At 34.3% G+C, this 27,965-nt stretch overlaps 1 protein-coding gene across 1 annotated transcript in view; it reads right to left on the minus strand.

Annotated features, from left to right (window-relative positions):
• Positions 1-206: 206 nt before the first annotated feature.
• Positions 207-27,965, minus strand: part of LOC149791408 (transient receptor potential cation channel subfamily M member-like 2) — a 48,758-nt gene continuing 20,999 nt past the window's right edge. The window contains exons 4-9 of the mRNA XM_089969195.1: positions 12,081-12,237; positions 10,539-10,716; positions 6,918-7,081; positions 5,842-6,040; positions 3,427-3,533; positions 207-555 (exon numbers count right to left, since the gene is read on the minus strand). Coding sequence (XP_089825321.1) covers positions 433-555; positions 3,427-3,533; positions 5,842-6,040; positions 6,918-7,081; positions 10,539-10,716; positions 12,081-12,237 — 928 coding nt within the window. The 3' untranslated portion in view covers positions 207-432. The remainder of the gene's footprint in view (positions 556-3,426; positions 3,534-5,841; positions 6,041-6,917; positions 7,082-10,538; positions 10,717-12,080; positions 12,238-27,965) is intronic.

Raw genomic sequence — 27,965 nt, forward strand, 5'->3', positions numbered from 1 at the left:
ACATTTATATTTTTCGTCAAACAGCTTGCATCAAAATAAGAATATCATTACGTTTTATACAGCTTTGTTCTTAGTGATAAGTTCACAAGGTAACGACAACGTGTTTAGAATATATAGCTGGTCTTTAAACCTGAATCATAATTTTCGTTTTTATTTTACATACATTCGCAAACATTTATTTTGCATTCCAAATACCTAATAATTTGCACATGTATTACCAATATACACGTTGTGTTTCATTTGCGATTAATATCCAGATTTTAATCGAATCTGCCTTAATTCCGTGGTTAGTGTATCAGACTCAGAACCACAATTGTGCTGGCCTAAACTTGGTTTTACTACACTTCCCAAGGCGTGATATAACCTTTCAGAATTTGATGAGCCATCATATACCAACAAACAATTTACGGCACAGAATGTACTTATTCATCTTCAATGAGAATTTGCATTCATAAACCTCATGTTTGCTTGTCCCTCATTATCTTTGTCGTAATCCTCAACCTTTGCCAGGTGTTTGAAAGCATAAGCTAGTATGTCTGCTGCTCCTCCAGATCCCTGCAATAAACAAAATTTAAAGATGCATATTTTCCTCCGATGATTGAGGAACACAATTTTTCATTCTCCTTTGTGGTCTTGAATTTTCAGTGTTCACCTAATACGAAAATATTTCCAGCTTACTTTCATGACTTAACACATGTAAGAAACAAAATTCAATCATTTTTGTGAAACCGATAAACTACGTATATGTTATGCATTTTCGGAATATTCTGTGTATACTCAAACTTTTGTTTTCATTTATATTTCATTATGGGAATATTAGTTCAAACTCTTGGTGTTAATGTATCCATGTTCAAGGAAGAAAGACCATTCACACATTCTACATGCCTTTTGTGTGTTGTTATGTAAACCATTCTCATACTTTTAGAAAACAGTCAACTCTGAATAAAACAATCAGCAAAGGACCCAAATCATGATATAAATTATGTTCCATATTTCTTATAAATGTTTTACATAATACTTTAGATAAAAATGGAAAATGATTGATAAGATTCAATATTTTGTTATATCTGATATGTTGGAATTGTTGACTACTGTCACATGTGGTATAACATCATGAAGCCACATTAGATGCTTAAGATGACTTGGCAGTAAGCATATTTACTGCATAATTCTATCGCTTTGTACATGGTTTATAGTATTCACTCATTAGTTCTGTTACTAAAGAGAGGCCCGGATAGGTCGAGTGTCTAAAGCGCTCACCGTTACCGATCATTGCCATCTCACCTGTGTGCGTGGGTTTGAGTCATGGATTCGGCCAATGTGGGTATGTGAGAAAGCTTGCCAGTAGCTTCTAGTGGGTCGGTGGTTGTTTCCGTTTTTTTTTTGCCAGGTTCTTCCTGCACCAGTTATGCTGCCGTGTTTAACTACAACTACAACAGTTACTAAAGAATTGACTTTTAATGGTTCCTAAATTAGGAGAAATTTACAAAAATCACTATAATTTTTAATCGTAAATAAAAAGTTCCAGACCCCTTCCATTAAATTAAAAATCATAATTCATTATAGTAGCTAGTTTTGTAATGGCAACATGTGTACTGATATGTAAAGTATTTTCACCTGTTGTGATTAGATTGTCTGCTTATTAGAAGGCATGCTGCCTTAATGGCAAACACTGCAATAACTTGCACTACGTAATATGTATAAATTCAATTTATAACAAAATTCATTTTTCATTTTAATTGTATGCAATGTTAAATATCAATCAAAACGTTGCCCCGATTAAAGTGTTACATTTGTCAACAACAAATTTGGTTTCAATGTAAATGCCTATCCTGGTGATAGTCAAGGTTACCTTGGATTGTATGATTCGTAACTTACAAACTTAAAAAGGTTGCAACAAATTAATATGTATTAATATGTAATGCACTTTAATGTTAGTGTGATATTTAAGAAAATGGGAGAAAATTGAGAATATCAATGACCACCTTGAATCGTTCATATGGGATTGGACAAAGGACCACATATGTGAAAAGCTGTTCAATTCTATATTTAAAACTAATATTCTATTATTATCAGTCAACTTTTAAGTATGTTTGCATTAGTCGTCTGCACCTTAAGTGTTACCTATACTTGTGGCATAACTTCCCAATCAAAAGCAAACTTCCCAAAACTTTGCATGTCTTTGAACCGTTTGGATTATTGTGGGTGTCAATCTATAGCACTGTTTGTATATAAGCAATGTTGTACAATTGAGAATAAGTTATTAGGTCATGCAAGCCTATAAAAAACGACTGGACAGTTTCATTAACGCTAAACTTTTTCTCACCACTAACTGGGTGATCTACTTATTCATACTTAATTACAGATCTTTTTGAATTGTTTTCAGCATTGAAAATGATCTTTTCACACCTGCATTGCTGTGAATCGGTGTAAAATATGCATTCGCCAAATTGTTTATTTTGTCAGCTCTTGCAATTCCTGTTTGTGTATTATATGTGATATTTAACATTTTCATTGCAAAAAGGGATCACCAGTTCATACTGCTCCTAGCATTAAAATTTTATCTACCAAGATCATTCTGCTTAGCTTATTATTGAATTACATGTGTAGAGGAAATTCAAACATTTGCTGATCACAAACAATTCAATAATATTTAACAGCGTTCCCATGCTTTCTTAATAGGAAATTTTGGTTTGTATAATTTCTAATGAATTGGGTTGTTCCACTTTGTAAACTTTATATATGCCTGCTAACTACAGCAATGTTGAAGGTACCAGTAACACAAAATAGCTCAAGCTACTGTCAATAAGTGGATGATTATTTATCGCGTACTGCGTTTAACTTTCAAATCATATCAATGGCAATTAACTGTATTAAACAGCAAAGGAATATTAATGTTTCAAGAGCATATACCATGATGATATGGCAATCACAACTGTTTACTGTTTACACGGTAAACACATGAACATGTTATATGCTATATGTTTTAAAGTGTCATATTAAGAATATTGTTTATAAAAGTACGATTGTATTGGACGGTTTGGCTATAACACTTTCGCTTGTTTATATTGCAAACAAGAAATCGGACTAGAAACATCATCACAATACAAATATTTTCAAGGATTTAACAACCAGTCCTTATTGTAGTAAACATCATAGGTTTAGTTTTCAATCAAAAAAGCCTACTAAACACGCACATCAGATATAACGATACATGATTTGCATACGAATGCAATTAATGTAGACCTAGGTTGACCATTGCTCTAACTGAACAACATTATACTATGTTTGTTTGAAATTTACAGTAAAAAGAATATCTTCTATGCAGACGATCCCGGTCTAGGTGATACACATTTGATTCATCTTGTTCTAGTGTAACTGCAGTATTAAATGTTATAATTTATATACAATTCAGTTTTCTGTTACCTCTATAATGACAACCGGTGTATTGTCCTTCAGAGCATTATTAACTGTCGTCAATGTACGACTTCGTCCTCCTAGAACCATTATTAATACAAGTACTGGTAGGACATCTGCAATGAATGGTATAAGAAACACAGATTTTACATTCAACACAGCATGCTTACAGGGCATACTTTAACTTCATATATGATATGCCACGAACACGTTACTTTACATCAATCTTTGTCCTTTTCATGTAGTTGCCTCAGACTAAACGTCACGCTGCTGAAATTACAAGATCCTGAGACGTTCCTCTGGATCGGAACGTTTGCTAGATAGAATAACCGTTAAACCAAAAAGTAATCCAAGAACGTCACAATTGTGTTCTCCAACAATATGATATCGGAAACCTTTGAGAGTGTGAGGATGTACATCTATTGGCACTGCAAGATTTTTAAAATGCTGGAATATAAGAATACATAATTTAGCGAAGGGAGTATATACAGCTCAACTCGATGGTGTAGATTTATTTTATCTGTGATATGCTATTTATAAAGACATCATGACATCTTTATATTTTAGGAGAAATACTCAAATTGGGCATGGTGAGTTGCTGATAAGAAATACACAGAAGCAATAGATAATTATATAAGTGAAACAAATATTTGTTAAATAACTCATATTATAGTAACGATATATAATGCACAACTCAGGAGGACCTTATAGATTCTCTTAATGTTGTAATCTAGCCTATAATTGGGACCACCTTCAATGCCTATACTATATTTAGTGTATGCAAGCAATGATGCTTTTATCACCATGTATCTTCTCACTAATGATACACTGGGTGATAAAGGTGCGAATAGACCACAACGAATACAGTAAACCCTGATCCATATACTGGAAGACTTGTCTTTGCAGATGATATTAGTCTGATGGCACACACTCCAGCACATGCAGCTAAGGAGCTTATTTTCTCGAACCCAAACTAACAGCCTAGAGATACCTGCCGACCATACGAAATGCTATTGAGAATGTCGCTAAGTTCCAATACTTTGGCATCATTGTTAACAAGTCAGGAGGACAGATGAGGGTTCCAAAGGCAAGCACTCTCGGGCCACTGGAGAAACAAAACTTCAACTCCAGTGACTTCATCTGCGCTGGTTCATATGGCAGAGACCGGGAGACAAACAAACTTGAAACACCAGCTACAGATTTTCGTCACTACTTGTCTCCAACAGATCCTGTACATCAGATGGCCACATTGAATCAGGAACCAGGAATTATGGCAAATGACATTATATACATAAATATCCAACTTAAAGGAACGCAACAGGAGATGGACTGGACATACCCTATCGAGAGTCCAGCCGGACATAGCACGCCATGCCCTGGACTGGAACCCTGAAGGCAAACGCAGAAGGGAATGATCAGCCATGACTTGTGTAGAACACTCTGTACCAAATTTAAGACCATCCCCATTTGAAAGAAGGTGGAATAACAGATAGCCCTAGATAGAGAGCAGCCGTGAAGACCCGAAGTACCAGTCTGAACAAAGAGGAATGATGATGGTCTAAACATTTTAGAAACCAAGACTTTGAAATACAGCAATTCTTAAACATACAAACTCTATGTGTGAATTTATTTTTATATTTTGATAAAACATGACACAAATAATTTTAAACTATAGATGTTGCCTACATTACCAAACATTTACATTCAGCCTGGCTCATTGCATAAGATCGGAATCTTTAAACTAAGTTTTGAAATTATACTTCAGTGTTTAGGACTGAATTTGTACATTAGAACGAATGCATATCTCTTCATTATCATGACAATATAAGTATGAGATGAAATTGAATAAATATGTCCCAAAATATTATCTTTTCCTTGAAATTATTTTAACTTCCATCTCCAGAATATGTTGAACCTTTCTGCACCTAGTAAGACCGGAAGATACTAAATTCTTCTTTTTCTACGTTACATTTTTACCACTGATAATAATAATAATAATAATAATAATAATAATAATAATAATAATAATAATAATAATATTATTATTATTATTATTATTATTATTATTATTAAAAATAATGAGCAGTACATGCGAAAAAAGTACATTTAACTGTGATACGTATAGATAATGTGATGTCAGATGAGACCTGAATATAAGAAAAACTTTTAACTTGATTGTGAGAGTGAATTTCCCTAATCAGCCAATTTTTGTAATGAACTACAAAAATAACATTGTTTGTGATTGGTCAACAAAAAATCTAAAGCTGAAACCCAGACGTTTTAAAGTTTTCGTTGTCTGCTTACCATTCTCAGTAATGAACTTGTTTTGTATGTGATTAAGTGATGGCAGATCTGGTCATCACTCTTTACAGACAGACATTGCTTGGATGCAGGAAATTATTAAATATCAAGAAAGAGCATTACCATGTTTTTTGTCTGTTGTCATTTTGGATATTGCCTGTTCCAGTCGAACCCTGAAATCACTGATACTATCGTTCTCAGTTTCAATCTTGTGCTGGATTCCATCATCCACTAAAATATAGTGACTGTGATTTGGGTCCAGAAAGCACTCATTTGAATTTGGCTTCCCGTTGATATGGTATTTCGCAGGCTCAGATGTCCCCTATATCAAGATAAAGTATCACAAGTTATAAAAAATCGTCCATTTGTTTAACTGATATTTTTTTCTTCTTCTGAATTTATCATTTTTATGTTATGCAGACATTAGCATGGTTGAGAAAGTGAGGGTTGACTAATTATCTAACAAAGAAGAAAAGAATTATGTTGTTTCCACAGAAAAGTCATTTTAATTGCTTATTTGAAAATGAACTTTGAAGCACACAAAACGGATTTACGGTATTTTTGTAATATATCATTTATATCATTGCATATTAATTAGAATGGCGGAATTAGGATTATGAGATACTTAGACTGAGTATCTGCAAGGTCAGTGATGTAATTCCTTGATCAAGCTCTATTTAGGGCAGTTGTAAATTAGGGATAATATAGTTATTATATTTGTGTGTAGGTGTCATTATATTCGCGTGGTCTAACCGATATTGACTGGCATCCTATACAGGGCTTGATGCCAGAGTCTGCCAGCATTGGTTCACAAACGTAGAATCGATTTAGTCATTTAAATTTGAATAAAGCAAATTTATATTCTCCTATAAAGAAAAAGTAAATGGATTAATGCAGGCGTGGAGACGTTTAGACCCATATCTTCGTCAATTAAATTAACTATATTCTGAGTATCAGCTTGTTTATGGCAGAGCAGTATGTGTGTATCTATAGGGCTTAATTATCACATCAGTACGAATTTGGCTATATAGTGCCAATGACACTAACTATTTTTAAAAATCTTCTATTTACGTTTGATAGTTTGTACAGTAAAAGTTCCCACTTTTTAACAAACATGCAACAAAGAACATAGTGAACAGACTTAATAGTTATTTTAAAAATTACATGGATAAACAACATCATATCACACATAATATCACCTCTTTGAGCTCCAGGTCCCTTCTGTTCTGAATGACTCCCCATGGTGCTATACCAATGGCAACAGCTGGTTTCCGATTTCTAGTGTTCATTGGATTCTTTCTTACTGCTTCTCCAACATTTTTCACAACACCAGCATAGGTCCCTCCAGTTATAATCCAGGCACCTGAAAGAAACGTAGTTGTGCTATGTTACGTCCCATCTATATCTTGAAAATCAAAAGGCACAAATAAAATTCCATGCAATGCTAAGTAATTGGAATTACTTTATTACCTGACAATACTATTAGTGTATCACATTAAACAGAATACAACTGTCGCCACGTCAAACCCTTTATTTGGAGGAATTAGCTGATTTAAGCAGAATACTAAGAAAGTATTCTCGAAAGAGGAAGTTCTGGTGTAACATGTATTTACTTGAGCCGATCATTGTCAGACCCTTTAGTCAGGGTTTGTCTAAAACCTATGATGCTTCTAGATCAATACTGGCCTGCACAAAGACAATTCTGGTAAAAAAATAAACTGTTAGGATATAATGGTTAATCACTTATCAACATTTAACAATGGAATATATACGTACGTTTTCGGCAATGATGTTACCGATTGAAATTTGAATTTGAAACAAATCTGATGATTGCAATTACAACTGTGCGTTGTTGCAGTGCACGTTGATTTTTACTGGAAAATCAGTTTGAACCAAGCTTATCAGCATCTGGTACAACTGACTTCTGAGCGCACGGACTCCATAACAAACTAGTCACAAGTGCCATTGATTGACATTAACACTAGTACGTTTAGCACATAATCATCCAATAATGTTACACTTGTTCAAGCAGCGGAAGGGGCCCAACTTAAAAATCATTTTGTATACTCCTACTGACAAAAGGACGGATCCTCCTGAAAATGATTATCCCTGTCAACTGATTATGGTCACCATAAATCCAGGAAAAGAATCTTCGCGACCGGACACTTTCTTCAAAATACCCGTACCCCATACCAATCAAGCGTCGAAATAAAACACTGAGATGCCTGCTCCAACCTCTGCTGCTTTTTCCAGTAACATCATTTTCAATGTATTAACATCACGTTAAAATTAATTGGAAACATTATAATGCTAATACGAATGATTGGAAAAAATTAAAGCAAATGGCTCCACAGAGGAAAGACAACTTATTATTGGCACATGCCAGTGGTGTACGTAAGCGGTGCAGACGGTCCTATTCCATATAAGTAATGAGTGTGGATGTGAGGTGAAAAACTGTAACGCACATGGTGGGTGAAGAAAAAAGACGGTGGAAAATAAAGTATGAATTCTCCTAACTGCACGCACTAAATAAATTATCCAAGGACAAATGAAAGGCACTACAATTGTCGACAATCAATTGTGATCTTTTATTCTTAAAAAAACTATACAGTTCAAACATTTTATATAAGTTTGTTCAAAAGAATTAAACCCTTTTATAAATGCATAATTCCTTGCTCATTTGGGAGGTATGATGCAATAGGGCCTATTAAAGCCTTAAAGATTGGGTGTCACGTATTTTTGATATAATTTAAATTTGATTTAATTTGTGCTTGTTTTGATTTGATTGCTTGTGGGTTTTGCAATCTTTTTCTTTTCTTTACCTGTCAATTTAATGTAATTTTGTTAGCTCGGAATATGATATTTTCCAGAAAATTCAGTTTGACCTGAATCTTTCCATAAATGCCTAATAATAAAATAAACTGTTTCTGGCCTTGACTGAGCGTCAAATAAACAGGATTTTGTCTGAGCAACATGATTGGGTTTTATCAAGAACATACAGGGGCTACGTAATTTTTATATGTAAACATGATCACTTGTCAAGTTGTTTTCTTCTGCTGTAACCAGTTTTAAGTTTTTTAGTTACATTTTCATTTTTCAGATTCTAAAAGATTAATTCGTTTCTCTGTAAATTGTTTGTGCTCATAAAGAATTCTTAAACAAAGACATTACTTAAAAAATTAATTTGGATTTCCAAGACCGGAGGATTAATTATTGTTTTTCTACAAGGAACTGTAAACTTTTCAACATAGTACACGTTACTGTATACGACATCGACTGTCATCTTGGATTCTTCGTCGGGACTCGAACTTGAATTTAATAGAACATTTTATTATTTGGACTTCAAAATATTATTCTTGGATTATTCTTGGATTATCTTTCGATTTGATTCTTTTCTAATATTTTTTTTTCATTTTCAAAATATTTTAACAGGGAAATAAATTATCCTATTTTTGAAATCTTGTTCCTTTCACTCTTTCCGGTGTTACTGCTTATTCGAGCCTAAACACGTAACATAAGAGGGGAAATAATTCATGTTTCCTTAAACCCTATCTTATGCACCTTCTGCATGAACGTGCTTTAGGTAGGTTGGCCGATTTTATGATTTACTTCTAATGTTCTCGTTATATATATATAGATATGCCAGTCTGTCATTTTTATTTTATCTTTCATTTTTGTTTAATTTAATTTTGTATCTATTGTAAATATATTTTATACTTATTTTTTATTTTTAACTGTAATGGAGAGGGGGTGAGAAATAAGGCTGATCAAGGCTTTTCTGTTCATAATTGAGTGCTTCTTACTGGCAATAATGAAAAATTTCAAAAGAGTTTTTCTTAAATTCGGCATGGGAGTCACCATAAACTACAAGATATGTACCATTTTTTAACATCATGTTTTGTTGGCTAATGTATTTCCTTTTCACAACTCTATTTCTTAAAATGTATGATACAGATATAGGCATACGGAAGTGTATTAGAGGAGTTAATGATACAAGCCAAGCACATCAAATATTTGTATGCTGTAACCAAAACATTGGAAGTTTTATGACATTTAATACGATTTACCAACGAAGTTTGAGGGCACCTGAACTTGATAATATGATTTCACGATATATTAGAGGATATTTAAAGCATTAATATGTTGATAGGCAAAATGTATAATACGATTTGACAATCATATTCAAGGATACATGTATTCCTAATATTTAACATAACTTAAATTCTAGGATATCTGAAAAGAATTATAATCTTGAATTGTTTATAAGTGGGATTGGCTACCATATTGAATTTGGACTTTAAAGACCATCTTTAAGCTATTTTAGTGTCTGAAAATGAGATTATTTTGATTTTCCGAGGGAACCATTCTAAGTTTACAGACGCCTGTGGCAATCAACATGAGCCGTTTCCCACATAAAATAGATTGTGGCCTACTATCAATATGCAAATGTTTCAATAATTGTCTTTAGCAACTATTTAATAAACAGGTGCCCTGGGAACCCTATATCACCTGGTTTTTCAGTGCTACCACTACCACTACTCATCTCTTCCTTATTTGATTTTTTCAACAAAGTGACAGAAAAGCTTAATGGCCTAGCAAACATTTTTTATTTGGCTTGATGACTTATGCCGGTTCTCTTGTATTATATTACCGCAACCCCAACCAAACCACACTGATGAATGTTAATGTTCTCGCCAATGCATTTTATGTCAGATAATTAAACAAATCAAAAGGATTATGAGACGAATGTTTGTGTAATATCATGTTACAATGTATAGGACAAGTATGAAATAATCTTAAACAAGATGTTAAATACAAACCCATGTTGTGTGCTGCTTTCATCAGGCCACTTTCAAACGCTAATTGTACACGTGTGTCCATCTTGAAGTCTTCTTCATCACCAGTCACAGAAATGATCACGTTTGGCTCTTCCATTCCCCACATTTTCATCATTGTCATCATCTTTGGCATTTCAGTTTTTATGTCAACACGGACAAACTGCGAAATTGAAAATAATATAGCATATGTTGACTTTTTGTGTTTGATTGTTTATATGTCGAACTAATTATAATTTTACAGCCTTGTTCAAGTATGTTAAACTATAAACCTCCAATAGGTGGCTATCTCTTATTACTGTGAAATCTAGCTGGACATAAATAAATAATACGGCTAAAATTACGCACATAGTTATCATTTGAATAGGCTGATTACCATTATGATACAAGTTTACTTACAAATCAGTACTTTGTTAGATAATAATTGCTTGATTGGTGCAAAAGATAGCATTTCATTTGTTACATATATATATATATATATATATATATATATATATATATATATATATATATATATATATATATATATATATATATATATATATATATATATATATATATATTTGCCAAATAACAAATGATGTTTTGCATCAGTTAGTGAAATAATGGGCTATGAATGCCTACATGGCCATTGTGTCTTGTACCACAGTCATGTACACAATTAACCTGATTCTACACAAGGTCAATTACAAATTACAATTAAACATAACACATGATTAAAAACTAGCAAACAATAAAATTTAAATATGCGTAACTATATATATATATATATATATATATATATATATATATATATATATATATATATATATATATATATATATATATATATATATATATGTGTGTGTGTGTGTGTGTGTGTGACTTAAAATGGATAATTATATTAAAGTACCAGAGTAGTTCCAAGAAATACTAATTGTGACCTAGGTCAAATACAGTGTTTTATAATTTTGTATACTAGAACAATTATTAATCCATGCGATAACATTTGAAGCAGACATCATTAGTACTGTTGCGCTCAATTATTGATTTGGTTGGAATTGTTTTTAAAAAATACTATTCTGTGGAATACCAATGTTCTTAAGAATATTCTTGGAAAAAATCATGAAGATGGAATTATACTGCATTCAGACATCGTGGATCATATTCAGATTCATCAAAAGACTGTTGGTACATCATCAGACCACAGTCCAAAGGTATATCAATACATTTAAGACTACAGGCATATCAACACAGTGTTGGATCTCTTTTTGGAACAGCACTAAAACGTAATCAGAACGTTATTCATTAGGACTTTTGATAGAACTTTGTGGACTATTTGGAATTTATTTCACAATGCTTTAAGTTCTTTTTAAAATTTTAAGACAAAATATTGTTTGTTGAAATTTTCAAAAGCTGTAATCTTCATATAAATACACATATGACCTGTATTTTAGAGAACAAGGTTTTAATTGTATACATAATTTTGCAAGTGTGTCATGTCGCAATTGCGGCGAGAGAGATCAACTGGTATACAGTCAATCTTACTTTTCTTTCAATATTTGCTACATCATCATCAAACTGAATCTTCCCAAAGGCATTAGTAGGTACAGGCACTGTGTCCATATCAACATTCCATTCTTCGTTAGCTCTAGCAGTTTGAATGGTGTCATGGTCCTTTTTGAGAGTCCCACACTTACAAATTCTGCAACAAAGAAGTATACATTGTGCATTGTGGCACGATAAGGTAGCATGCAGTGTTGATTAATAAAGATAACTTAATATCCCTCTACAATGTATTAATATGCTTTAAGATCACATTTGAAAATATTTGATATATAGTGCCTATTAAAATAAAATTATAAAACTGAAATGTTGAAAGAATTGCAGAAGAACTTTAGGAACATAAATCCTTCAAATTTCATTCACAATTGAAATAAAACAAGATAAAACAAAATATATAAAATCTACGTAACAATGCATTCTCTAAAACTATTAGAATGTAGGGTTTTATTTCATTATATAAAAACACACTGCGAACGATTTTCGCGCTAAGTACAACATCATACAGTTTCTAGGACAATTTATCAAAAAAAAAATAAGGTGGTAGTTGTTTCATAGACAACACCACGTGTTTTTCCCCGAGTGGGAGGAAAGAACGAACTTGATACGGCATTGAAAGATCAAGGCCATCTTTCTGTCTGCATTCCAGATATAGATTTACTCTGTAGCTTTGAATTTGACTACAGTGATGCATGGGACATAGGAATGGATTAAGTCTACAGTCACATGCAAGTGGAGCCTTTCCTTAAATGTCAAACGTAAAGTCACACTTCACTCGACTTACAGAATAGACACTTAACTTCCAAACACATTTCGAGGTATACTTCACAGATTAACAGTAATTATAGATATTAAAGTTTATACAAACGCTTACTGATCTCAATGCATTCAGGCTCACTATTGTCATGTTTTCGTTTAGTAAAGACAATATTGATGCATTGAACATAAAGTGATAAGTTTTGCATAAGTGATTCCGTAGAGATCGAAGATTCTGCTTCTTTCTAACCTTTACAGAAACACGTAATATAATGCAAACAAAATTTAATTTTCTCATTATTCAAAATGTGCATGAACTTAATTATGCCAATGCTGAGTCCATACAGATGACACATTTTAAAAATAAAAAAGCTCATTATATTGCAGGACACTTTCTGAAGTTAATTGTGCAGAATCCGTCTACCCTTGTAAAACCATAAATATGTTCTTCACAAAATACATACTTTATTGTGGAAATCATCTCCATTCTGAGGTTTAACTATATACAGCTGCTTCGGATAATGGCCACATCTTGATAAGGATACGATTTAACGGATTCATAGAGTACTTTTGTATTGATATGTTTGGCAGGTGCATGTAACCAACTGGCTAAATGGATTCGCAAATAAAAATGTCTTTAGATATAGATAAAAACATACTATAGTATACAATTCAATTGTCTGATATCAGTATCCTATTCAATTCCTACAGTTTGATTAATTAAAATGCTGACGTCCTAAATGCCCACTACAATTATAATCCAATCATTGGAACTTTCATTGATCAGACTACTAAAGGATCGTATGTCTGCCTAACAGCATACTTACATATTAAGCAATGCAGATATTAAAACAAAAATGAAAAACACCATCAAAGATAGCAGCAACAACAACAAAACATTTTACAAATTTGTTGAACCATTACGAAATGATCATGGCTGCGCTACTTTATAGATTCACCGGAACAAAAAGATATCCTACATGTAAGGTATGTATTGGGGAGCAAACTCAGAAGAGAATTTAGTTTATCTGTTTTAATAGCAGATCCATATCAGTATAACTGTCAAGGATGACATTATTGTATGAATAGATGATCAATATACATGCACAAATCCACGACAATGTATGTATGTATGTATGTATGTATGTATGTATGTATGTATGTATGTATGTATGTATGACTGACTGACTGACTGACTGACTTTATTTCCTCTTTAAAAAGAGATTACATCAGAATAAACAAACTCATGATAATACAAGATCATAAAATAAAACAGAAAATTGACAAAAATACAAAAGTAAAACTGTGTCAGCTACCGTATTGACAAAACGAAATATCTCAATGCCTGCAATTATGCAAATCTGCAGTCATTTGGCGGAGCAAGGCACTAATCTTTTAACAGTTGCTTGATGATGATAATATTTCGAAAAGTTAATACGTCTATAGTGTTATGTGCTTAACATTAAGTTCGAGATAGTAACGAAAATGAAATGAAAAACTTATAACAGTGTAATTCTATATGTAGTTTTTTTTACTTCATATGACGCATGTATTTATGCATATATATACTTGTTTGCGCGTATGCGTGCGTGCATGCATTTATCTATGACTGACTGTCTAAATGACTTAGTTACCTCTTCAACAAAGAGTATATCAGGTTGCTAAGATACATATTATACATATCATAGGATTATGAGACACATCATAGACGAGAACGCAAGCATGATATATACATCGTCAACTAATGCATTTACAAAATGAGATATATAAATACAGAAACCCATATAGAAATCTCTTGGAAATAAACATAAACAAATACATAAACAAATACATAAACACACACACAAACAGCTGTCATACAACAAAATTTGCGGATTTGACAAGAAGACTTTGGCCTTTAATTGTTTATATTTAATGTTAATTTACTACTTAATTTTAATATCATTTTAGGGCATGTTAGCTGATAGTAGGGCACATATTTTATTGTAGAATGAAGCTATGCTGTTTGCGGTCACCAACATGAGCCTATCTGATACGTCATCGTCAATAGACGACATGCAGTCAACCCTGCTTCCAAGAAGTGTCTCCAACAATATATCGTCTTCTTGATTGAATAAGTTAACCCCGTCTCTCACTTCTAAAGAGTCAATCACTCTCTCAAAGAAAACGTTTCGTTCCTCAAGCAGCATTTCGCAGCCTAAAATAAGATGTTTCGCTCTGTCGTCAGTCTCTTTTCCACAGAGTTTGCATACCATAACTTTACCAACAGGCATGATATATAGTTTCATTACTTCAGAGAGAGGCCATAACATGGATGGAAATTTACGCCCAAGAAACCATATATTACTTGGTTTTAAGTCCAAATGAATGTTTCTGAAGTGAATTAAATCATCCCTTAGTTCCATATTTGCTCTCCAGGTAGTTTCTTCATGGATTTGGATAATATCAATAATATGTCGATTCCAGATGAGTTTTTCTTCAGTTTGTACTCTTTCTGCATAGTCTAAAAGAACACTTCCCATACCATATTTCTTAGTTATTTTGTCAATATCAGGTATAAATCCCGTCTGTTTTAGCGGGTTGTTCAGATATTGACATAGGCGCATAATGAAAATCTTTTTCCAGATAAAAGTCCAATCGCCCTTACACAATCGGTTGAAAAAGAGAAATTTAATCCTATCTATGTATGCTTCCATTGATCAGAGTCCTAAGGTACTACTCGTTGCCTTCGTAGGCGAATATTTATCGAAAGCTTGCATACGTCGCGCTGCATATCTCTGGCATAACTCAAGTTCTTCTATATTCGAGTTTGTGATACCTGACCATAGTTCACATCCATATAGGACCGAGGGTAGAATAATTCTTTTCCAAATCTTCAGACTTGTTAGAGGGTTCATTCCTCCATCTTTGATACCAATAAAATATAAAGAGTTTAACAAGTGTTTGCCTTTATCACATGCTTCTTTTATCGCATCGTTTGGTTTTAAGTTGTATTTTAGAGGTATGCCGGCATACGTCTTACTTTTGACTGCCGGAATTGGAGATTTGTCGAGCATAAAGGAAGGTATACCAGTCGTTCTTTTGTTAGTAAACAAGATGGTGCAACTTTTATCTGCATTATATCTTAATCTCCACCTTTTCGCATAGTCGGAAATTGTATCAAGCAGCTGTTGCATTGAATGATGCGAGTTAGACATTACAGTTGTGTCATCTGCAAATAAGACACAAGGCAGGTGGAGATCAACAAGATTTAGACCTCGCAAAGTGTGATCTAACTCCGTGATCAAATCATCTATCATTACAAGAAAGAACCAGGCAGACAAGATACGGCCCTGTCCTACACCCTGCCTAATATCGAAGCGTTTGGACAGCTTGTCCGCATATAAAACAGAGCTTGTTACTCTCTCAAACGAATCTTTCATGATGCGCCAGGTCTTCCCTTTGATGCCAAGTCTGTACAACTTGTAGAATAACCCGTTATGCCAAACTGTGTTGAAGGCTTTAGCATTATCAAGAAATGTAGCATAGACAGGAGTATTTTTATCCAAATAGTAGCATATAGATTCTTTGATACAGAACGCTGCAGTGATACTACCGCAATTATTTCCAAAACCATGTTGCAACGGATTTGGAAAAGAAATCTGCTTAGAAAATATAAGTAGTCTACTATATATAATTTGTTCTAGAACTTTCTGAAGCACTGGAATTATAGTTATATCGCGGTAATTATTCATATCTAATTTGTTCTTTCCCCCTCCTTTGAATATTGGTATAACCAAACCTTGTTTAAAGTGGCACGGGTACTTCTCGGCCTCGTACACTTTTGTGAATATAATTTCAAGTAATTGTACACTGCTTGGAGGGTCCGCAAACAGTAAATGCTCAGCAACAATACCGTCGTGGCCACATGCCTTATCTTTATTGACAGAGCTAATTGCACTACTGATTTCGTCTCTAGTGGGAATTTTATCAACAAGTTCATCAAAGTGTGAATAGGTTTCTTTAGTTTGTTTTCTGACCTCTGCTAAGACCATCTGGTAATGATTTTCATCGTACAGATAAGTATTGTCAGGCAGTGATAAACTGGAAAAACGATTTGCCCATAACTCTCTAACAGAGTCGTGATCGCGTACGATTTTTCCGTTTGATTCGATTTCGTGAATGTAATCGCGTTTATTTCTTTTATTCCGTATAAACTTATAGAAAGTAGAAATATCGAGCTCTGCAGCCTTTTCAAGCTCATTAAATTGTTCTCTATCGTATATTTCTTTAGCTTTCAATAATTCTTTTGCAAACAATTTCTTCGCTTTCTTATAGTTCGCATATGATATATATTCCCAGCCTCTTGGCCTACCATTAGAAATCCATACCCTGCGTTTCAGCCGCATTTCCGTGTGAAACTTTTTTACGTTTAATAGTTTCCAGTAGGGGTTAGCGTATGGGCAAAACCTCTTTATGGGAAGAAACTTAGAAGCTGCTTCATGTAAAATCTTTACCGTGTCTTGAATAATAATTTCAATATCGACGTTCGTCGCTAGTTCTGCTTTATGCATTTGCGCTAACAATTCATTGCGTGTTGCTTCCTTATATCTATTTATTTGTTCTGCTGAGGCTTTCTTCCAATTTATGGAATGAATGATATGCTCGTCAGCCATTGGTGCCTTATGTACTAAAGGTGTGACCAACTCTATTTTTACAGGAAGATGATCTGAAATGTTCAAAGGATGATCATCTATTATTTCTGCCTTAACCACTAAATCGAATTTACTTTTTTGCAATAGTATATGGTCTATCAAAGATTTTGATTTGCCATCAGTTGAGAAAAAAGTAAAATCTGGCCCTTCACAAATGGATTGACAGATATTAAATGTCTATTGCTCAGAAACTTTTCCAGAATAGTGCCTCTAGCGTTTGATGTTAAACAATTTGCTTTGGAGCTAAACAGTGAACTTAGCTGACCATTGAAGTCTCCGGCAAGTACGGGAATGCCTTCTTTGCAGAAAATATCAAACTGATCCTTTAGTTCTTCTATTGTTTCGGAGTAACTTGCAATAGGAAAATTAGTTGATGGCAAAAGTGCTCCGAAATATAAAATATTTAAGTCTATCATTACATTTTACCTCTATCCCTAAAACTCTGTCACTGCCAGCGCTCGACAAGGGATTAACGCGGAGTGATTTCCTATAAAGGATTGCTATTCCCCCGAACCCAGTATGCCTTAGCCTTTCTTCGAAATTTACTGCTAGTCTTTTGTCAGAGCGTGCGAATGATTTAAAATCTGGATGTATATTATCTAGGAAACTGAGCTGCTCCGGGAGAAGCCAATGCTCAGTAAGTACAGCAACATCTACCTCATTTAGCAAAGAATACAAGTAAGGCGACCCGTACATGACTCCTTTTACGTTCCACGTCAACAAACGAAATGTATGACTAGACATTAGTTGACTTAACGAAAAAAAGATTTTCAACACAAGTATTGCAAAGACTATATAGCAATTTACCATAATATATGTATTTTACTTACTGCTCCTTTATTTATTTACGCCAGTACTGCTGGGTGTCCTTATCACCATAATCCTCATACCATTCTCTTGCCCATACAAAATTTGGTCATAAACCTTCCTCTAAAACTTTCTCAAAGTCTAACTTATCTACCGTGATTAAAACAGTAAAAGTGTCCTTTCCTCCTTTTACTCGCCAATGCTTTAATATTTGAGAGTCAATTACTTCTACTCCTTTAATTTTAGCGTGTTTTTTAATACAGGTTCTCATCTCTTCTCTTGTTCTATCAACTGGTATTCTTGACATTAGAACTCGACGTTCATAAGAGTTCCTCATTCGTGTATGTGGTCTGCAGTTTCTGTTGGTTGTGATAACTAAAATCGGTTTGTTTACTTTATCAGTGTCCTTCAATGAGGTGCCCGGATTGTTTGCTAATGGTGACCTTCTCTCCCTATCGTTGTTCCTTGTGTGTACTCGTGCCGAGTATTTCTGATCTTGGTGATAATCACGTACACCGTTATCTTTAACTAATGTATGTTCTTCGTTGGAGGTATTGAGTATGGTGGACAGTGTTAACGTCACTCCTTCCCTTGAGTCAGTTGACTTGGCCGTATATTCCGTTTGATCCGATAAATGCTTCCGCCGTTTGATATAATCAGAGTCCAGAGCATTTATCGCTGTAGCCCTCTTTTCCGTTTGTGTTTCATTTGAATGATTGCCCATACGCACTATATCAGCTAGTAATGTCTGAGTTTCTGCCTCACATTTTGAAGTTACATTTTCTTTAGCCTTGTTATATACTTTATCACCGAGCAATTGGTGTAGAAACAGCTGGTGAGCATTTATAGTTTCCAGCTGGTTATTCTTCTCCTTGAGTGAGATTCTCAAGGCCAGGTTGTCTTGTGATAACTTCTTCTCTTCCTCTTTGCATCTTCCTAATTCTGATTGTAACCTAGTCGAGTTAACATCTCTACTGAGCAGTTCTTTACGTATCTTGTCAAGCTCAGTTTTCAATTCATTTCTAATGTCATCTTTCATTTGTTGAATACTGCTTTGTATAAAATGTTTTAGGTCTATTATCTTGTATAAGTTCTCTGTTGTTATTGAACTGTCATTTTTATCATTTGATAGTGAAGATACTGAATTGTGATCTGATAACGTTATCACCTGTTCTGGTTTTGGTTCAGATCGCTGAGACTGTTTGTTAGATCCTTTTCTTTTAGATGCTTGACTCACGCATGTACTGTTATCAATCGTACCCGTGCTCGGCTTCTGTCTCGACGCAAGGCTTTTCACTTCAGATAAGTTGTTATCTCCTGTTAAGAAATGGTATAGAATAAATATATCCTCAGCTAATCTCTCCTCTAGAGGAGCACTATCACATCTTACTGTTCTCTCAACTATACGAGTCACAGGGTAATTGATATTTTCCAATTTAGCCAGGTCGTGAAGTGATAGTCTTACATCTTTTAAACTCTGTACATTCAATTCCAAACACATCTTCTTTTTAAATTCATCTCTGTCCAGAGTTCCAAATTTCGAATCAATTTGAAGGTATATATTTTTTTCGGTCTGAGTTGCTATTAAGTCTTCTTCTAAACCGGACCTTTCATCACCACTGTAACGCTCATCTATTTCTAGGTTGTCATTCATGTTCAACGGTTTATAGTGAAGTCCGTATACAGTTGATAAATAGGTTAATACCTGTTATATATCGCACGCACTTGCACTAACGAATGTGAGCCCTCTTCTGCTAGGACAGATATGTAACAGTTGTATGTTCTGTTACCTCTCGTGCATCACTTAACTGAAATTGTTCTCATTGTTCGAATGATGAATGATATTTGGTCTAACTCAGAACTTAACTCAGAATTAACACATGGTAAAGGTACCAAAGCTAACGCATCCGCTACCATAATATTTTGAATTCGTACATATGTGATTTGCTCACTATCTACTCACTATCTACTCACTAAAAAACTAAATATATAACACATATAAGGATATAACTACTGGCACTAGGACTGAGTACACATTTACACTGGAATGAGTTAACGTGAACAACAGTTCACAAAAGCATCTCACAAATACATATAGTATTTAACAACGATACTTAATGTATTTGACATACCCACACATCATGTTTCCAACATCTTGATCCGAATGCCCCAGTGTGAATTTAAATCTTATCTAGAATCTGACTGTAGATGGCAAATCTCTGACATGTATATGGCATATCGTCATATATAGTAATTATGAGTACTAAATCAGAACCTGTACGAATCACAGATCGTGTACGAATTTCAACTCCTTTTTTCGCAATAACAATCACACACAACATAAAAGAGCACTAAGTGTATATATATATATCTATCAGGATATCTCTGCCATTTATAACGTCATATACACATGAAAACTAGAATATCATGTTCAGCTTTTCATCCCTTTGCACATTGTTGATGACCAAGACAAATATGCATTCTATTTTTTTTCACACGTTACATGATTAAATGGAGTGTCACACTCACCCACTGCGTCCATTGATCCAAGAAGATCTTTCAGAATAATCCAAGAAATTCAAATCCACAAAATATAAAATATAAAATATAAATTTAGTCCAGAATATAAATATTATTCACATATAATTCACATCAGTTATGCACAGCAAAGTTAAACAAAAATGGAGCAGTAGCATTTTGATTATTGAGATGTGTAAGTATTTGGTATTATTGGTACTCATCTACATCCTTATGATTTTTCCCGATACTGGTTTATGCACTCGCTAGTACAAGAATATAACTAATTTTCTCTCACATAAGCACAGTGCCAGATTAAACCCTGTCGAGGCCAATAGGCAGTCAAAATCTTGGGGTCCCTCTCTATGACTTATGTACTTTAAGTTGTTAATGGGTACATTTCATTAAAATAGTATTTTCTCTAAGCAGTCTTTAGCGTAAAGTTTTCGTTTCTTTGATTACTTTTTCTTCTTCTATCGTTTGGAAACAATTTAAGAAAGCTTGATTGAAAGTTTCTTTTAAGACCAAAACATATTACTTTGATCCGAAGTCGATGTGCCTGCCCTGCATATTTGGTAATCCGGCACTCCATAGGCACTTGGTGGTAGTTTTGGTATGCAATCGGGTATTATGGGAGGGAAAAGTCAGATCAGCGTACATGTATACACATGTAGTAAATCAAGCAAACAGCCTATATTTCTATGCCTTTAATTTTTGGAAACAAAATCGTTAAACCAAATATGGAGTAGTCTGGTGTGTCTATAATTGTCAAAGCGGAATAGAACATGTTTTGCCATTATACAAGAGACGGTCCAATTGATAACATCAACGTGAAAAACCAATAGTATGTTTGTTGGTGGAAGGACTAATTAATATTTGAGACATATAAATTACAACCTTGGACAATTTTCCTTACCACTACACGGCTTAATATAATGTATGGGTTTATAAAAAAAGTAATGGAATGACATTTCAGATTAATTTATTATAACAGAGATGTACATGCATGCCTTCATCATAGCTGTTAGAGTTCTTGTACTAATTTGTTACGAGTTCCTAGTGGATTAATTGGTCTCCATGAAATGCTAGCGAGTCATCTTCAAACCATACTTGCGGAATAACACTGTTTTCAAATAATGAGTGAGGAACTTCAAGCTTAGGATGATTGTACAAGAAACTAAAATTAGTCTTATGATCCATTTTTGCAACTAATTACAATTAGGGGCAAACACATAATGCTTTGTAATTTAATTTGACCAGAGACGACATCAATTATTCATAGTATGTCATTTTTCATGCCTGCTTCAAATCTGGGATTACAGATTCCATCCGCTTAATAGACACTGACCGCACACGTCAAGTCACTGCAAAACATTCTTCTGTAGCAGCTCAAAATCACAAGCGTTTTTATAATCTCATATAAATAATCTTGTTATATATATATATATATATATATATATATATATATATATATATATATATATATATATATATATATATATATATATATATATATATATATATATATATATATATATATATATATATATATATATATATATATATATATATATATATATATATAAGTTCACAAATAGATGAGCATAATATTTTGAAATAATTTATGGAGATGTCAAGCCGCAGTATGTTTGGAGCGTAAACCATACATATTATATCGGTGTTTTATTTGACAGCATCTTACACATCTGTCAAAGAAGACCAAACGATACTATATTACTTTCCGAATTCATATCCGGAACATGCTCATAAATTAAGTAATTCAAGAATCATCTTGGAACAGCTAAGATTTGTGTTTGGTAAAATACCCGAAAAGTCATTATTTGCTATTGTGCAAGAAACAAAAAAGAGCGCTAACGTTGCGTACAAATGAATGTTGCAATGATTATGATGATGAAGACGATAAAAATGGTTGATATAACAAACGAATGTAGTAGCTGGTGCAGCAAACAACACGAGAAAGATGTTTTCGTTTTAATATAACGATGGCGTCCACACTCATCTGTCTTTTCTATATATATATATATATATATATATATATATATATATATATATATATATATATATATATATATATATATATATATATATATATATATATATATATATATATATATATATATATATATATATATATATATATATTACGGAGCTATGGATGTTATTATCGGCGTGGTTTTGATTATGTAGCTTTTGAATGATTTTAAAATCGATCGTCGTGGTTTCACGGTGGTCCATTTACGATTTTCAACCGCAATGAAATCAACAAATAAATCGTAAAGATTATCAATACGTTAGACAAATTCACCAATCGTTGATATGAATGATCCTCTTGAAAGATAGAGTTAAAGAGCATATTTCCCCATACCAGCCTTTTTTAAGTTCGAGTTATTTATTAACACCAATGTTCCGCCACGGTCGGTGATAATGTAAAAGTCAGTGACGATCGGTGTTTTAAACAGGCAAAACTATCCACGTTACACCCGGCTGGTGATCATCGAGATCAGGCGTGTAAATATCAGAAATACCAGGACGAATACAGTTTTTGGGAATATGCCATTTCTGTTGCAGGTTACTTAGCCAACACTCTAGACGTTTGCAACACTGAACCCGGGTATCGATGTTAATGCATTCACGTAAAATAACAACTTTCATCCGCCTACCCCATCCCGACATAGTCAACGTGAGCAGATCTATGTGTATAATGTATTTCTTGGCTCAATTCAGTATGTTTTGATAAAATATTTTTCAAGTAGCTTAACCGACACAATAAGTACCAGGGTAAGAAATATAGAGACAGACGAGACGTTGCATGCAAACCTCTAGCACTCAATAACTTCTTGATTGCCATAACTTTTATTAAGGTGTAATCAGTCAAACACCACAGAGTAAGATTATGTCAGAACCTAGCAAATATGCAGTTAAAGTATCTCGTCTGTGCGGACTGTCTCAATGTTTCTATGGAAAGCTCAGCTTCAACGATCAATACATAATAAACATACAGCATGCAGCACAAATTGATGAACAAGTCCAATGCGGGTTTTGTTACAATGCTATCAAGCTGAGCCGCCAGTGTTGTGTCGTTGATGTATTTATTAAATCGCTCGGAGTTGCATGAAAATAGATTCTGCAACAGTTCCATTCCCTCGGCGATATGCTTATAATCAGTAATGATTTAAATGGGTTTTGCTTTGTGAGGGTATTTCCAGCATCGTCTGCACGTAAGCAAACAAAGTCTGGTCCAAATTAATTCGCAAAAGTATGGGTGGCTATCTCGATCTGTATATGCGCACCAATGTAATAGTCTCTGATGTGTTAGAGTCATTTCATGACTCCTATGCAAACGTAGAAGCTCGATCTAGCGTAATCGTACTATTTTACCTCACCTAATATGGTTTGGAATGCACTACTATAAAAAGTTAAATTGAGTTGAATTTTGTCGACAGATATGGATATGCATATACTTATCCGGCGCTCACTTAGTGACGGAATACCAAAGGCAAGGCATCGAGGTACACTTCAAACAACACAAAGAGTGATCTCTCTGCCCCTAACAGTCACATCTTGCATCTTTACGACAAAAAGCTCAATGAACAAGCAATGATGCATCCATCACCAATTGGTGGTTTATTGTGGACTGATCCCGCTGATGTTGACAAAACTCACATACACGATTACAACAGCAACTACGATCACGGATATTTCAATGAATTTGATTTAAAATACCATAAAGAACATCGCCACGCTCATTAATCACCAGCTAAAGCTATAAGCAAAGTTAGTGTCTGGTGATTGGTTGCCACCTGATCAATGAGCAATTATTGATAAATCATGACGTATATTTCCAAGGTTGTTTCAGTTGTCAGGACGACAATGCGGTGAAAGAACGAAATCTACTGTTGTACCTGCGAATATGAATATAAATATAATTCAGTGATTCTTTTGGAAAAGGGCTATGATGGCGGCGTATGCAAAGATTAATGCGGATTTACCCACAGCCCCCACCAACAGCACTGACAAAGATTTCTTCAAACTCTCGACAAATTTCGTATTTGGCAAACCGATGGAGAATTTACGAAAACGGATTCGAGTCGACCTTGTTTGTGACAGTGAACAAGATAAGCTATGAAAACGTATTGCTGATATGTCCTTTAAATCCTGAAAGATAATTGATTGTGGACTTATATCCGTTCATAGTCAGCAGCAAAACTCAAGTGGGCAAAACTACTCTCTCTCTCTCTCTCTCTTGGTTCAGCAGCAAATGACTTGTCAATGCTGTTCATGAATGAGTTTTATTACGACAAGATGAAACCATTTTACCAATATCGTATCAACATGCATATTACCAGCATCAACTGCTGTTGACGCATATAACCACCGTTGATGTGCATTTGGAAATCGCATCATGCACGGTTGGGAGCCAGTTTGACAGCAGCAATTGTCTGAAAAACATGTGTTGCTTAGTTTTCCTAATATAGAGTTTGTTGGCAAAGTCAAATGCGAATGCTAGAGGCAACTAATCGAAGAATATGTTTGACGTTGACCTAAAATGGATTAAGTTGTAGTTAGACAGCAAAGCGGTTTCACTGGTGGTTCTAAAGGCCTTGGCAAGAGGATTAAAATGGCGAAAAGACATCCCATCGTTATTTTTCAGCAGGATCTAAAGTATGATATGTATGTGGAATGTCTTCGAAAATGATGTAAATGCACACAGGCAGCTAAAATCATCTAGTCTCGGAAACTAGCATGAGTGTATGTCTATGTAACTAGGTGAGTTAGTCCCCGATTAACAGTACACAATGAATATTTCCCGATGGAATTACGACATATTTGTTTGGTCATTATGCGTCTGCATATCAACTTGTGATTCATTGATGCACTCGTGCATTGATACATTAACGTAAGAAAATGTTTCATGGTGGTAATACATCATCGGCTGGAAGGGCTTTCAATTTATCTTGCACAAATGCTCTGCTTGGTTTTGGTCTAACAGAAGAAGACCTTATAATTGTCCTGGTACATAGTTAATACCGAACAAAACTATTTACTATTATATATAACCGTGGTGCTTATAAAATTATATTTTGATTAATAGTTGCTCTGTACAATTGCAGCTAAATCGGATTACATTTGTAGTTGTATTATTCAATGATGTCATGATTAATGGAAGTCGTACTACCGATTTACCATTAGGTCAAAAAATAATACTTGCCAAACGGATTTCCGAATAGCCGCTCTTCAAGGGTGAGATAAAATAATTCCACCATAGCATGGTTACTATGTATTTTGCATGGCAAACAAGAACGCTCACATGATGTTTTCTTAATAACGCAGTAGCATATCCGATACATTCTTTCCCTGTATCGTCACATAATTATCGTCGCCTTGTAAAATGTACGCGGCATAGATACGTTCGAGTGCATCAGCGACACTCACATAATCTTTGTATCGTCTTGAAAAAGAATGATCAGTTAACGCACACCTGTATGTGTGTAGACGACAGTTGTCGTTTGCATCCTAGTCGTTCATGTACAAGATGATGTGGAAGAAATAAGAGATCACTACGATGAGCATCCGGTATCTGGACATAGGTCAGTTTTGTTTTGGCACTGATAGGTAAATTTGCTACGTGACATGTTTGACCAACCTATAGGTGACCTTTGCCGCGCTTGCAAAGTTTACAGCGAATGGTTCACCTCTCAATTAACTCAGGACTGTAATACATTTTGGATATAATCCACTCATTAACAATTATAGTAACGTGGTTTACCTTCAATGGTAGAGTTAAACAGGTTATGTCCCTTATCTTGTTTTTCTACAGGAAGGTTTTAGGGTGCCAGCGAAACTGCGGTGAAGGAAATATAAGTTGGATGAAAGAAAGAAGTGTAAGAAGAGAAGGACAAGATTTCGGATGCAGATAAGTATTAATACCAGCAACAACAATAAAACGGTGCCTCTCTTAGAAACAGATTGTGGACTTTCGAATGGTGAGTTATTATTTTAAATGATAGGCGAAATACTATGTAAATTTTACTTAGCAGAGACTGAGAACTTGGTATTGAATATATTTATTAAATATACTCTTTATATTTTGAAGAGTCTTGAGGAGGTATTTGTGTTTACAGTGTCAACTTAATCAGAACTGCGGCTCGAAAGTTTTTAACACACACATTCCTGCCTATTATCCAAAATGCTGTAGCAGGTTCATGACAGTATGCTTGTATTATATGCAGTAATTGCATTATTCAATGGCATCACCAAATGGAAATTCATTGTCCTCGAGTTCTCTGCACTTACAAATGCACCAAATCTCAGCGACATATTTCCACACTCATTTCACGCAATAATGATTAGTCCTGCTTGATCAGGAAAAACCCATTAAATATCATTTTACAATTACTGAAACGAGATTGTGCCCTCAGCTGATGACCAAGCCTATTAAAGTGTACTCAAGGATTTAAAGAAAGGAAATTATCAGGATGCCAAACTTGCCACGTGAGTATAAGTCACAGTTGCAAACACCTCCTTACTTTAAGGAATCAATGCCTGAGATAATCTTCACAAGTCCTGTGCATATCGTTCTTTTCTGTCCGGACAACTTGAATAAGAACATGGCAAAATTACCATCAGAGACACGTGATGAATACATGGAGAATAAATGGACCAATATAGTGCTAAGGGAATTTACTAAAAAGGAGCATTGCGTTGGTGAGCGGTGGAATCATTTTGTAAAAAGGTTAAAAGTATTTAAAGAAGGACAAAGTTAGGAAGGTGAAAATGTATGGAGGAAATATATGATGCCTTAACGAGTATAAACAAGAATTGAGAAGATAACATGCATATGAGAAACAACAACAAGGTGTATTTCAAAATGAACGACACCGTGCATATGAGGAACAACCACAAAGATGGCAAGAATGTATAGAACCTTTAAGAGAACAGTTAACAGCAACATTTTGCAACAAAAAGCACACTCTAAACATCCGTACGATCCTACCCAAAACTCAAAGAATTTAATAGGGTCGTGAAAGCAACAAACAACAGAAGGAAGAGGTGTTTGTAGATTGTGTGACCTCAA

The sequence above is a fragment of the Sinohyriopsis cumingii genome, chromosome 9 (genome assembly GCF_028554795.1).
Source record: "Sinohyriopsis cumingii isolate HCF-2022 chromosome 9, ASM2855479v2, whole genome shotgun sequence".
In the NCBI taxonomy this organism is placed as follows: domain Eukaryota; kingdom Metazoa; phylum Mollusca; class Bivalvia; order Unionida; family Unionidae; genus Sinohyriopsis; species Sinohyriopsis cumingii.